The sequence below is a fragment of the Gymnoscopelus braueri genome, assembly GCF_963280865.1.
Source record: "Gymnoscopelus braueri genome assembly, chromosome: 2".
NCBI classification, from domain to species: domain Eukaryota; kingdom Metazoa; phylum Chordata; class Actinopteri; order Myctophiformes; family Myctophidae; genus Gymnoscopelus; species Gymnoscopelus braueri.
The window spans coordinates 28,245,893-28,261,339 of record NC_137604.1 but is presented as its reverse complement, the minus strand read 5'-3'; the positions used below and the strand labels follow the sequence as shown (position 1 = coordinate 28,261,339).

At 41.3% G+C, this 15,447-nt stretch overlaps 1 protein-coding gene across 1 annotated transcript; it reads right to left on the bottom strand.

Moving 5' to 3' along the window:
* Nucleotides 1-118: 118 nt before the first annotated feature.
* primpol (primase and polymerase (DNA-directed)) lies at nt 119-13,223 on the bottom strand. The gene is made up of 14 exons (XM_080412589.1): nt 13,077-13,223; nt 10,650-10,885; nt 10,326-10,420; nt 10,059-10,197; nt 9,790-9,937; nt 3,469-3,571; nt 2,865-2,995; nt 2,595-2,757; nt 2,233-2,327; nt 2,050-2,136; nt 1,861-1,969; nt 1,692-1,768; nt 943-989; nt 119-780 (listed from the first exon to the last, which is right to left on the bottom strand). Exons 2-14 carry the CDS (start codon nt 10,836-10,838, stop codon nt 541-543), a joined length of 1,623 nt encoding a protein of 540 aa, XP_080268715.1. The 5' UTR covers nt 10,839-10,885; nt 13,077-13,223; the 3' UTR covers nt 119-540.
* Between the last annotated feature and the right edge of the window lie 2,224 nt (nt 13,224-15,447).

Below are 15,447 nucleotides of genomic sequence, written 5' to 3'. Positions count from 1 at the left end.
TGGTGCAACGTGCCAATCACGTGTTTTTGAAAAAATAGTAAAAAATACGGATTTTTTTTTTTTTTCAGAACCCAAGATATTATCTGAAGATTTGCAGCTCCACTCACTCCTTGTTTAACTTATAACTGAAAAAGGCTGTATCTCGCTTCCTAAGCACTTTTTTACTTTGAAAAAATCTCTGGCACTGGGACAACATAGGCAGAAATAATTCTGGCACTCAGTGAGTTAACAAGAAAATAAAGGGTCCAAACAGTTTGTGCTTGGGCAAAAATATATCTTTATTACTCTACTGTACCAAATAAACACTTCTGATGTCTTGTTTGTTTCCTTAAGAGTGTTACACAATATGATGGTTATTCTTATGCTTTTTCAACTAAATACATTCAATAAATGTTTAGCTCTTTTTAAAATAAATAAATTGCCAAAACACAATCGTTCTTAAGTTAGTCTTAATATTTGTCTATAACGCCCAGTGACAAAATGTAGCACTCAACACTTGCTAACAGGACTAAGGCATGCATAAGGCTGATCTGAGTTCTGCTAACTGGACTCAAACTCATCCATGCATTGGAGCAGAAGCTGATCCGAGACGATCTCTGTACAGTCTGCGCTCCTCTCATAGTCCTCCGTTGCTTCAAAGTAAGCCCCGTCATCGGCTCCATCTTCCCAAACCTCAGCCACCTCTTCTAGATGTGTTGTGCTTTGTAAGGCTTGGCCTGATGCCTGACTGAGCTCAATGTTACCAACATCGTCTATCGAATACGCCTGGTGCTCCTCGTCCTGTCGTAAAAAGGACAATGACAATATTGTTTTATTTCACAAAGAACTGTGTACTTATTTGAGCAATTCAAACAAAGCTGGTTAAGATTCCCAGACACTGTCAAATTGAGTAACGCCATCTACTGGTGCTTTGTTCAACTTGCTGAAATGAAAGAAACAAACCTTTGTCAAGAGGTTGCTAATGCAGATGTCCTGTGGTAGTGGGTAACCTGAGAGGGAACACGTTTTAACATTAGTGCTTGTCTCACATAGCCAGATCAGAGATGTACTGATACCTCTGAGGAAATCTAAATTCAATGTACAGTATGAGCGAGAGACTAATATCACTGTCCCAATATCAAGGACTGCCCTTAACTCTTGTGGAATGCACAACCAATTTCTTTATTTTGGAATAGTTTCCCCCCAGTTTTGGCCCATTCACTGAATTTAGATGTCACATATCAATAGGCGGAGAACTCCGATTGTGTGTGACACTACATTAATGCATGTATGCAGTGGAATAAACAGTATTTAACTCATTCAGTGCCATTGGACGTCTAAAACGTCCAATGTAATAAGCCCTGTGCCACAGGACGTCTAAAATGTCCCAAAAAATATATATATATTTTTTCTTTTTTGTGGGGGATTTTTTTTTTCAGAACCCAAGATATGATGATTTGAAAATGTTCTGCTCCATTCACTTGTTTAACTTCTTACTGAAAAAGGCTGTATCTCGGCTCCTAAGCACTTTTTTTTACAATGAATCTTGGCTGTGGCACTGAATGTTTTTTTTTTTACAATGAATGTTGGCCAGTGGCACTGAATGAGTTAAGACTTTGACAAACAGTAACAACCCTTATAGCCACTCCATACACGAGGGTCTGAAATTCAGACTTTGACAAACAGTAACAACCCTTAAAGCCACTCCATACTTGAGGATCTGAAATTCTTGCAAGCAGGATCGTGACACTTCTGGTACCAGACTTCCTCTTTGAGATCCACAAGAATCCTACAGAAAAGACCAAAGAATATATATTGTGTATATAGATAGAGCACTCAAAGGCAAAACAAGCTCTTGTACATGACATGAATAAGACTCACATGATGTTGTTGCTTTTATGGAACCTGCCTACATTCTCACACCAGCGGTATTTCAGGATGTCATAGACCAGCAGTTGTTCAGAGACGAAGTAGTTCCATCGCCTTATGCCTATTAAGGGGGAAGAAATGGGAAATGTTGCTAGTGACTTATACTCTGATACAACAAGTCTTTATATAGAAAGCACATACTTCCTTGTATCCCATCCTTTTTAATCACAGTGAGAACAAAGGTGTCCACTTCTTGATAAGGAGAGAACTGGTAGCCATCCAATGTGCCTGTCAACGAGGAATCAAAAGAAAGCATTGTAAATGCTACCCATCTACTAAGGGTAGTATTACTGAAAACTATACGTACACTCAATTTAATATTACATGAAATGCTTGTTGATTTCTGTTGACAGGGCATCCTTGTTATAGATTCCTCAGTGTCAGAAATGTCCCACGTTAGAATTCTCTGACCGGTGTACCTGGTGACATAAATGAATAGTGTCTAATGCAGAGGCTCAGTTGACCACATGAACCCTAGCATCCGAATTAGGGTGAATATTCTGTGAAAATAGTATGCGTTGTGAGCGACTAATTTCTCTGAGGATATTTGGTGGATGTTGAGGATAAAAAGAGCAGACCAAGTACAGAGCCAACCCTAGTCAACTAAGTATTAGTTTACTAAATATACTGTTTAAGTGGTTACAATAATAACAGTGTATGAAACTGTATAAGTGTGATCATTGTACCTCACATTGCAGACTAAGGAAGACAAGAATAGGCGTTCTTCTGCAGAAATGTTCTTTTCAGGCTTGGCAATAAACGTATTGTCCTCTGCAACAGTGAACACAGCATTCTTTCCAACCTTTGATGATTTGTAGAGGCGAAAGTTTCTGTTCTTGGTATATACCCCTGTTTATGTAAATGTTTACAAATTAAAAGAGTACATTCTGGCAAGTCTTACACAATTGATTGCATCAAGAATAATCTTTTTTTTTAAAGTGTCAAGTATCTTTTACCAAGATCTACAAAGAGACATTCTTGCCCATCTTTGTTTTTCACCACAAGGAAGCTGAGATCTCTTTCATTTGGTTTCCACCTCTTGGCCTGTGGATTCTCCATCATCTCCGTGGGAACAGGTTTTCCTCCACTGTCAATCAATAAACAAACTTCTTGAGGAGTTGTATATAGCCATGGTCTTACTGTATAAACTGTACCGCAGTGGTTCTCAAACCTTTCCATGTCAAGGACCCCCATCAGAAAATATTTTGTGACAGGGCCCTCGTACAAGATTTGTGGTGTTAAAATGTTTCAAAGGTTTCACATTTATTTCAAGATATTTTGATAAATAGCCAATCTACAAGTTCACAACGCATCGCTTTGCGCCGATGTATGTTTGTGGTTCAATAGATTTTTATGCCATATTTACTCATGTTAATGGGGACCGCCTGGAACCCTCTCAAGGACCACTGGGCCTAGGGGTCCCCGGACCCCAACTTTGAGAACCACTGCTGTACCATATACCCTATGTGTATGCATATACATTATACAGATACATGTCTGTGTGTATACGAGTCATTACAACTGTTAAGTCAATTTAGATTTACAAACTAAAGAACATACTGTGTTTGATTGTCCTCTGCCATTGAATTCACACCAATGTCCGACTGACTTCCTCTTTTAGAGGTAATCAGAACTGGTTGTAGAATGGCATGGATGAATCGACCTAAAGTGAATATCAGAGAGATAATACAACATCACAGAGTGAATGAAGGGTGTAAGTAACATGTAGCAACATCAACCTAAAGGCGGTCATACGGTAGCTGAATGGGTAGAGAGACTGTCTGGGAAGTTGAGGGTCCCCAATTCAATGCCCCAGTGTCAAAGTGTCCCCGAGCAAGACACTTAACCCGTAACTACTCCCCCATGAGCGCTCATCGTGACCATTTGAACAGCCATCAGCTGGATGAAGCTAAAACAGATTTTCCCTGCAGGAATAACAAAGATCTCCCATCTCCCCCTAGTCTTGCGTAGCCAGACAACTATTCCAAAATCTCCGAATGCTATATAGTCTGGAACTACACCTCCTGAACGCAGATAAAGGAAGCTGTCTTCTGTTCGTCATTTCCGTTCACAAAAATATATTATAAAATATCTTTTTTTTTTGTTATTCATTTTTTTATTGATTTTTCAAATTACAGACAAAAATGCATTTCAATTAAACAATAATCATAAAAAACATCAGTATCCCCCACCCCTCTCCCTTTTTCCCCCCCTTCTTCCCCCCATCCCTTCCCACCCCGCCCTCCTTCCACATAGTCACACAACACAATCACAACTTCATCGAGTCAGTAGGTCTTTCAGATCAGATATCAGATTTGTCCACAGAGTTATTGTGCCCTGTTTGGCATGATTAATCCTGGCCGATGACAGTTCTAGGTAGGCAATGTCCAAAAAGCTCCTTAGCCAGTGTGTTTTGGATAAGTCATGTGGAGGTTTCCAGCGTTGGACTATAATCTTTTTGGCTGCTGTAAGTCCTGCCAGCCAGATTTTGCGTGACTTTACAGTAAGAAACAGTTTAGAGTCATCATTCAAAAGATGTACAAACGGATCCATTGGCAGTTGTACTCGCATTAAGTCTGTTAAAGTCCCCAACACATTTCCCCAAAACTCCATAATCCCCGGACATTCCCAAACCATGTGGACAAACGAGCCCAAGGTTCCTGGGGCACAGAATGTGCAATACGGGTCAGGTGCCAGTCCCATTCGGTGCCTGATTCTGGGAGTTACATATGCTCTGTGACAGAACTTAAGATGTATATACTGATGATTTGGATTTTTTGAAGCACCAGCTACGTTGTCCCAAATAGCATCCCAGTCCAATTCTAGCCCCAAATCTGTTATATCACAGTTCCAGGCTTTCATTCCTGCCGAGGTTGTATATTTTTGAGAATTTAATTGATCATATAAATATGACACTATTCGTTTAGGAGCTCTCTGGAACCAGCTAAGAATGGGATGGTCTTTTAACTCGTTACCCCAGGGAACCCTATTGGCCCTACAAACGGATCTCACTCTGAAATAAAAGAATAGAGAATGCCTATCGACACCATATTTTGAGACTATATCTTGAAAATCTAGAATGTTAACCAAGCCATTAATATCTTGCAGAGTCCTAATGCCCTTCTCCTCCCAGTTTCTGTTAACAAGTGGTCTTCCCCCAGACAAAATGTGGTTGTTATTCCATATTGGAGCTGCTTTACACCATTTACTTTTAAATCCTATGAATCTTTCTACTGTTCTAAACACCTGTAATAAATATGAAAAAATCGGTCCATAGTATAGATTACATTTTCTAGTAGAAATACCCATCAGGAGGAAATCCTTCAATTGTACAGGGGTTAACAAGTCACACTCCAATTCTTTCCATGAAGATGTATTATCATCCTCCATCATGACATTGAGACTTCTCAACACAAATGACCAGTGATACAGTTTGAAATTAGGACATGCCCATCCCCCATCAGATTTCCTGTATTGAAGCACAGACCATTTTATGCTCGGCTTTTTACCATTCCAAATGTATTTTCTTAATGAGGTATCCAGCTTTTTCCAATATCCCGCTGGGGGTGCCAACGGGACCATTGAGCTGATGAAGTTAATGCGGGGCAAGATATTCATCTTAACCACCACTATACGCGCTGGTACTGACGATGGCAGATGTTTCCATCTACTGATATCGTCTTCTATTTTTGTAGAAACTAATGAAAAATTTGTTTTAGCAATAGCCGATAGAGAAACACTAATTTTGATACCCAAGTAAGACACTTCGTCAGTAACAATGATCTGGGGAGGAACGGCCACGTCACACTGATCCACATTCACAAGCATTAATGCAGTTTTTGATAAATTAACCTTACAACCTGAAAAGTACCCAAAATTCTCCAATATTTCCAACACAACTGGGAGTGATCTCTGCACATCTGCCATATATATCAGTGCGTCATCAGCATACATCGAAACGGAATGTGACGTCGTGCCCACCGTAATAGGAGAGATCCGAACACAGCTCCTAATCAATTGCGCCAATGGTTCGATGGATAAATTAAAAATGAGTGGCGAAATCGGATCCCCTTGTCTAACTCCCCGTTTTATATCAAACAAGTCTGAGAGGCCTCCTCCAACATTGACCCGAGCTGATGGAGTAGCATACAAAGTTCGAATCATATTGATAAAATGGTTTCCAAATTTGAATTTTTCTAATACCTTCCATATATAGGGAAACTCCAAGCGATCAAAAGCTTTTTCGAAATCAATAAACAGTAGTCCACACGCAGGAGGAATCTTGCCTGTTGCACTCAAAATGTGGAGGAGTCTACGAATATTGTCAGCGGCGAGACGGCCTTTAATAAATCCAGTTTGATCAGGACTAATTATTTTCCCAATGACCGTCTCAAGCCTGCTGGCCAGAACTTTTGAAAATATTTTAAGGTCTGCATTTATCAAAGAAATTGGTCTATAATTTGCACACTCCAGGTGATCCTTTCCGGGTTTTGGAATAACTGTAATCAGAGCTGTGTTCAGGTCTCTATGAAAAAAGCCCTTTTCAATTGCATAGTTCAAAGTTTCCAACCATATCGGACCAACGACCTCCCAAATTGCTAAATACAACTCCACTGGGATACCATCTATACCAGGTGAACGGCCCTTGTTAGTATCTCGCACAGCTTTGAGCAATTCCCCTAATGAAATAGGCGCATCCAATTTCTCTGTGTCCTCTGATGTTAAACTAGGCAAGTCCAGTCCTTCAAAAAACTCTGTAAAGTCCTCCTCTGATGGGACACCACCCTCTGTATATAGGTCTTTAAAATAATCCTTAAATGTCTCATTTATTTCCTCTGTTGATGATACCACACCTCTTTTAACACATTTAATAGCTGGTATAGCCCTATTAACTTCTTGTCGTTTAAGTGTTAGTGCCAGTAAATGGCTAGGCCTGCTGCCCTCTGCATAGTACTTGTGTTTAGTTATGTGAATCATGTATTCTGCCCTGCGTCTTAATAAATCATTTAATTCTGCTTGTTTGACTTTAAGCTCGTTTTCTATAGACATGGTGTAGTTCCTTTCAAGCGTGTCTTCTAACTCCTTACATTGTTGTTCCAACCGGGAAATATTTTGCAGTCTGGTTTTATGTAGATGGGAACTAAACCATATTGCATTATTTCTAATAAACCCTTTCACCGTGGCCCAGACTACAGTCATATCCGCAACACTGTCTTTGTTTATAGAAATAAACTCAGCCAGTTTCGTCCTCAATTGAGTAATAAATTCTTCATTTTTCAACAAAGTGCAGTTAAACCTCCATCTTGAAGCCTTATTTTTTATATTTCCGTAGTCAAATGAAGACATCACCGGGCTGTGATCCGACAGAAGTCTGGGTAAAAATTCTACTGAATGTACAGTGGACTGCAAGCCAGAGGAAATTAAAATGTGATCGATACGAGTAAAACTTTTATGCCTAGGTGAGAAGTAGGTGTAGTCCTTCACAAAGGGGTTGTGCACTCTCCATACATCCACCAGGTGGAGATCTTTTACAAAACAACTTAAGGCCTTAGATGCAGAATCCTGAGCAGATGCCATAGATATAGAGGATTTGTCCATTTTGCCATCAAATACAGCATTCATATCTGAGCCGATAGATAACTGATAATCATTTAACTTTAGAAGTTCTGCAGTAATTGAGGGGAAAAAGTCAGCTTCAAAAACGGTTGGTGCATATATGCTAACAAATGCAATTTTTTTGCCTTGAATGGATGTACAGCAGAATGCCAAACGTCCCTTCCTGTCTGAGCCTATCTTATCAACAGTAATATTTATGTTGCGCCTTGATAATATCATCACTCCTTTTGTACGTGTACCATCTGAAGAGGCCACAATTGATTTATAGAACCTATTTTGAACTCTGGGGGTGTCTTCAAGTTTAAGATGCGTTTCCTGCAAAAGAGCAATGTCAATTTTCTTCCTTCGTAAGTAATCTAGGACCTTAGAGCGTTTTTGTGGTGTGTTTAGACCTCTGACATTAAAAGATACAACATTAAAAGACTCTAACCTTCCCATGTCATTAACCTTGCCTTGGATTTGTTGTGATTTGTTAGTGGAACTTAGAGGAGCCCTTCCCCCCAAAGAAAACATTGGAGCACGGAGCCTTTCGGCTACCGTGGCGCAGTTAAAACCTAAACATACACATCTCTTCCAAACTTAATAGTCCACCGCAAAAAGGAAAGAACATTGCATTTTAAAAATTAAATAAAAATACAGACGACGATTTACCTCGTATAGTCTTATCATATGCATTGTTCTGAACACAAAATACTATATGGACTGTAAAATACCTTCTAAGGTGCCTTGGTTTTCTTCAAAACAAAAACAAAACAAACAAGAGGAAAACATCTATAAATAAATGTTTCAAAAAATCAAAAAATCAAACCCCCGAAAGACCCCCAGTACCATCGCTTGTCCGTGCCTCCGTTACGCATTGTCGTTGTCACTCTCGTTGCCGTTCGACGCCGCCTCCTCCTCCATCGTCTCGCCCTCCATCGCCGCTGGATCCAAGGCGTCCCTCGCCTCCTCAGCCGATTTAAATGACATCTTCCTGCCCTTGTAGTTAACTTTAAGAATGGCTGGGTAGACGAGATACGACTCGATGCCTTTTTGCCACAATTTGGTGCGTATTTCTTTGAACGCGCGGCGATCTTTCGTCGTACCGGGGCTGTAATCGGCAAAGAACAGCAGTTTGGCTCCCCCAGGTAGAGCCGGCTTGGCTTTCCGTGCTCCCTCCAGGATCGCCTGTCGGTCGGGGAAGTGTAGAAGCCTGAAGATCATCGTTCTTGGTCCCGATGTCTTGTTGGAGAAGATCCTATGTGCCTTGTCGACAGTCACCACCGCATTACGCAAGCTCTTCATGGTTGGAATCCATTTAGGTAACATCTTTTGGAGATAACCCCTTGGATCGTCTCCTTCAGCACCGGCCGGCAAGCCGACCAATCTGACGTTATTTAACCTGGACCGGTCCTCCAGCTCGTTCAGCTTCTTCTGGACCCTAACCAGTTCAGCAAGGCAGGAATCATTGACCCCCTCGCCCGTGCGCACATCAGCTTGCAGGCTATCTATCCGGTTGGACATCGTGGCAAACTTTTCAGCGTGGACCACTAGTTGCCCTTTCAGGGACTTAAGAATATCGCCATTCTCTGTCAAACCTTTCTGTATGGGTTCCATAGCTTGGCCGATTGCGTCTTTTACGATGGAAGCTACTAGTCCTTGCCAGGTTCCCATCTGCGATTCAATTGTTTGTTTGATTAGCATAGCTATATCCCCCGTTAGCATGTTAGCCTTCGGTCCGTCGCCTGGTCCTTGCTGTTTGGGAGGCGAGAAAGCGAATGGGTCGGATTGTCCATCCATAATGGTGAAGTTAAATCTTAAATTGTATCAACGTTTGAAAAAATTGTGGAAAAAAAGTAGTCTATGAGTCAAAAAATATATATAAAAAGAGGAAACTTATCAGCGCTCAGTGCCGTGCGGCCATCTTGCTTCGTGCCTCACGTGACTCGCCATTATAAAATATCTTTAAAAAATATATATATATTCCCATTTCTGATAAGCAGCAAGCTATGTAGGTTTTGATTATTTTTTATTTGTATTAGGACTAATTTGTGAGACTGTAAAGACGAAACGGAAGCGGGGACAAGGCGTCACAACTGCTTTACCTCCGGATCGTTTTCAGAGCTTCCGTGCTCTAGACTGTATGACGGAAGCATTTGAACATTTTGGGAGGCAACTGTCTGGCTCGCGAGTCTACTCTCCCTCTGAATCAAACATTTGCAACCGTATTGAATTATACTTTGCATTTGCCTTAATCTAGGCGACACTGTATATAACATAACATACCAACATGTATGTTGTCTTTGAAAACTGCATTTGGTAGGATGAAGATAAGATGACGGCTGAACTTGTCCTCTGTACTGGAGTCGAGATTCAGGACATCTTCTCCAGAGCATGCGATCCCATAAACCTCCAACAGCTTATCACAAACATACTGACAACACACAAAGCAGAGACTAGTGAATGCTCAATGTTTATCTGGTTCTGTTTGAAGACAGAGTAGGTGGTATTTGGCTACTGTACATTGTGGATAAAGGTTCTGAACTATAGCCTACCTGGATAAGAGAGGACACCATTGATTTCCCATCAAGCCCTCTATTGGAGGGTCTATGAAACTCCAGGTCAAAGTACAGCTTACAAACTGCCCCCTCTGGAATCACCTCATAGCAATGCATTAGGGACTGCTGGTAAGTCCTGATGAGAGTTGGTTAGATTGCCATGAATGCACTCATGTTTTCAGATACTAATGTTGACACATTAATATGTATTTGGCCGTGGATCTCTTTCTGTAGTAATAATGCAGCAGTAATAATGTTACATACCTGTAGTAATGCCATAGCTCGGTGTAACTGGTGACTAAATACATCCTTTGACCCAAGGAGGCGTTTTCCTTTTCCAGCGCAAAAACATGCACATCCTGAGATAGAGGGCACAAAGTTATACGCACACCTTTTCTTGATCAACTAGAAACCACTTTCACACAAGAATTGATGAAGTAACATCTGAGGTACAGAAAATATAACAAAAACCACCAGCAAACCCTTCGGTACACACAACACAGTAAAGTCCTCAATGTCATTTTATCCATTTGAAACTGAGAAGAAGGTATATCAATGTAACCAAATAGAGTGTAAACCAAACGTTACCTCTTTGCAGCTCTGAGCGAAGCTGATCGCCAGACACTGACGAGGGAACAGTCTCCACACAGAGGACGGCTGCCACGGCTGCAGTCTAGGTTTGTAGCGGGAGGGAAGAGGAGTCTTATGGAAAGACTGAGACAGCAGCTCAACCTTCATCCGTCGCTCTTCACTCTTCTTCATTCTCACTTCATTCATATTGTGCGGGTGTTCGGCTGATGATCAGCTTACAGAATAAGCTTCACCTGCATAACAAAGCAACCACATTCAGTCAAATCCAGTGATGTTAGAGGGGAATGTTTTGGAGCAATTTGGATAGAAGTTACTCTTTTTTTTACCCTTTCATAACGTGAACAGTGAACACCACAGTGATACTGTCATGACAACTAAGAGGAAAAATGTAAGAAAATATAAATTACTCATTAAAGCTTTCAATCCATTAACCTTTTATAGAGATATTGCTCTTAAGTTATGACACTCTTTCGCACCTTAATGTCTAATCTCATGTACATAGCTGCTGCTATGCGGACCTACCGAAGTGCTACCACATTTGTGAGTTTGTGTCTAACCTTATGCACCTTATGTCTAACGTAGCTGGTACATACTGTATGTGTATGCAGATATCTGTTGTTGCCTCAACGAAAACAACAAAAACTAGACGCGTCGCAATTCTGGGAAATTGCAAAGTGTGGTTGCGCCGACGCCGGTCGCGGCCGCCGGGACTTGAGGAATACGCTTGGAGGAATACCGTCGGAGGCCGCGCGACGTGCCATTCGAATTTGGTGATGATTGGATCCTGCGTTCATGATACATGGCGTTTTGATTTTAAGAAATAGGCCCCTCCCACTAAATAAATAGGCCCCTCCCACAAATGTAGCGGGCCAATGACATCGTCCTGTAACTCCTGAGATCACCTGCTTTTCATTTTGAGAGGAGTGATCCCCCCAAAAATCATGTTTTTGCATCAAACGGTTACGTTTTGTGCATTTGTGGCGCCCCCTGTGTATCAAAGTGGAAATGCTTTTGGAGATTCGTTGAGTAAACCACCCTCGACATTTGATTCAAATTTGGGATTGACCGGACGTTTCGTTCGTGATTTTTGGCCTTTTTGGTAAAACGGGCCCCTCCTACTAACTTCGGAAGCCATTTACGGACGAACGGTACGGACTATCAAAATTCTGTTTCACTCCAGATTATCGCATGGGTCCAGAGATCATGTGTACTGATTTTTGTGAAATTTGGAGAAAATATGTGGGAGGAGGAGCTAAAAGTGTGTTTTGAAGAAAATTCAAAATGGCGGAAAATCTATCCTGACGCAAATGGGCGTGGCCTATATGGGGAGTTGCGTCATGACCCAAGGAATCTAGGGGGAAAGATTTTTATTCTAGGACCTACGGTTCAAAAGTTATAGGCTAAAAACGTAAAGTGGGCTGTTATAGCGCCACCATGAGGCCGACTGGTGTAATGTGTTTTTTAAATAATTTCGGACTAAATCATGAACCTCCCCACCAAATCTGGTAACTCTAGCTCTTACGGTTTCAGAGAAAAAAATACTTGAATTTGAGTTTTTTCACTTTTTCATTAAAGTGGATGGGGAAATTTAATGCACTAATAAATCAATATCAATAAAACTATGCAACCAATCTCCTAGCAAAATACAAGCACACGATTCCCGGTGAAGCCGGTCATTTTGACATATGGCACTAAATTGGGAAAAATAAACTGTGGGCTGTGATGCGGTTGAAAAAATTGTTTATCTAGGAATAAAGTTTATCTATAACAATAGTCTGGTTGCAACCACACTAACTATGGAGCTGCACAAAAACGACTTTCACCCACTTCTTTACACCTGTGTAAACATGTGCTGTGTGACAATAGAGATGATTCTGATTCTGAGCTTCAGGCAGTACTACTTGTCAACCAGCAGGTGTACATAGTTACCCAACAACACCAAGATCTTAAATGTTCAAAGGAAGAGTATAGAGAGAGAGAGAGAAAGACCACCTCCAACCACAGCATAGAGAGAGAGACGTGTGTTTTGGGCAAACAGTACGACAGTCACGTCAACGACATATGCTTCCATAATGTACCCAAAAACATACGCGTTGGAGTCTAAACAGAATAAAATAAAATAGAGGAATTATTCCCCATATAGCTTAGAAATATGTGCTAGTTTAAGTCTCGCAGATTAATGGTTAAATAGCTTTTATCCATTGAAATACGTTTCGGTTTGCAGCTCTAACCCAGATGCTCGTAAATAGCAATATGCAATGTAAGCAGAAAATAGCAGTGACTGTAATGTCTGTTCCTGAAAGGTATAATGAAATGTAACACAAACACAACTGTACCACATCTGCCTCCTGAATGCTGTTACCTTTTTTGAGGCAGAGCAGCATCAACGACTACTACATTAAGTAACCTAAAGTAAACACTTACCAATCAATAGGTCTGTTAGATCAGCTCACTGCTGTTGTGAAGCATGTGCTCCTCGAACATTAGCAGAGGGGCAGTGTTATTATGACATGGACAGTATAACTCTTAACTCTATGGATACTAGACGAGACGTTCTATATGAGCCTGGTTGCAAACTCGCGCACTCGTTCAAAAACGAAAATATTACGTGATGGCCCAGCCCAGCCTACTGGCGCGCGGGAAACACTGTTGCCAGGTTTTGAGAGAGAAACAAGCAACCGGGTCTGTGAAAAAAACAGCCCAAAAGAAGCGAACCCTTCGCCCTTTGAACAAGCTCGTTGTGAGCTTGTAGTCAGATTGCCTATTTTCAAAAAAATATTAACAACACAAATCTTGTACGTGGGTCCCGACTCCCTCCCTCCCACTCCCTGGCATAAAATGTTTTCAGATGTGGGTCCGCAGACAAATAGGCTACAGGTTTTCTTTACTGTTAAGAACCACTGGTTTGAACAACATTAGGAAACAAGCCAAATAAGCAACTACACTTTTAGAAACAAGCCCCAAAAATAAAAACGCAACCCGCATCTACCAATATTTACAAGCCACTTTACAGAAAAACAAGCCCAAAGTCGCTTATAATAAGCAGACATGGCAACGTTGGCGGGAAGCCCAGGAAACTACAGTTGCCATATCCGGTCCTGGTCTAGAGCCCGCCCACCGCATCCACACCAATGATGTATCCGCTCCAGACCGGATATGCAAACCGCAAAGATCTTAGTCTAGTCCAGCAAATCAGTGTTTCCCAAACAATGGATCAGGACCCAATTTGGGGTTGAAGGCCCATTTGTATGGGTTGTGAATAAATATCCCTTCGTTCCCGTTTCCTCCCAAAAAGATCCACAGAAGATATGTATATATTCTTTTTAATTAAGTAGTGAAAATTGCAGATCTACAAGCTCACAACGCATTGTGGGGAGACAAATGTATCATTTGGGTCTCAAGCTAAAATGTTTAGGAACCACTGGTGTGGATGATGTAAATACGATACGATACGATAATACTTTATTGTCAGTTCACACTGAAATTTGTCTTGCGACCCAGCAGCCATGTACAGTATGCAACAATAAACAGTACACACATTTGACATGACACAAGAAAACAAAACAAAAGACATACATAAAGACATACAAAGACAAGAGCAATGTCCACCTCTCAGCCTACCCCTTGCCTACAACTCCTGATTAAGCCTCAATGTCGTCTGATGGACAAAGGACCTCTTCAGTTTGACCTTATTGTATGTAGGAACACTGTATCTCCTTCCTGAAGGCAGCAACCTATATTCTCGAGTAGACAGATTTGCTTTGTCTTCTTACCCACTGATTCAATCTGGTCTTTCCATGACAGAAGGTGGTCAATTACTAGGCTACTGTCTCCTAGGTATGTATACGAACATACCTGGTTGATCTGTTCACTATGAATAGTAATGGGGGATCTGTGTATCTCTAGTGGGGCACCAAAAACAATCTCCTCTGTCTTTTTTGTGTTAATGATAAGAGCGTTGTTATCACTCCACTCCACCACCTTATTGTCTCTTTTTCAGATCAGGCTGTCATAGCGCCACCATGAGGCTGACTTTTGCAAAACACATTATTGGATATTACTCCTACAGATTTTCTCCAAAAAACACGCAAATCGGTAGACAGTATCTCTATAGTCATGTGATCATCACGGATCTGTCCGATTTACCATATTCCATCCTGATTGGTTAAGATTGGCTTCCAGGATTGGTTCATTTTGAACAAAATGCCTCAAATCATGAACGCAGCATCCGATTTCCGTGAAATTTTCCACAGAGATTCCCACTTGCCCAGGAAGAAATGCCACCCTTTTCACATTGGCCTGTTATAGCGCCACCAGCAGGTCTAATTTAGCAAACCACATTTTTGGAACAAAATGCCTCAAATCATGAATGCAGTGTCCGATTGTCTGCAAGGCCTAATAAGAAATGGCACCCTTTTCACATTGGCCTATTATAGCGCCACCAGGAGGCCACAATAATCTACCTGACCTGGCGGAGACCTGTGCTCCGAGGAGCACTTTTTCTAGTTTACTCTGTGTTGGTGCAGTCCAGGATCACTGGAACTATCCAAAAGAGAAATCAAAACTGTATCATCAGAGTACTTTAGAATGTATTGGTCTGGTTTGTCAGTGCGACATTCAGACAGACATTCCTCAGTACGACAGCTGTCAGTATAAAGGGTGAAAAGTACAGCTGAGCTTACACAACCCTGGGGAGCACCAACATTAGTAGTTAATGCTGCGGAGAGGGTTCTATTCACTTTCACCCTCTGTGCTCTGTTAGTAAGGAAGGAAGCATACCAGTGAATTAAGTATG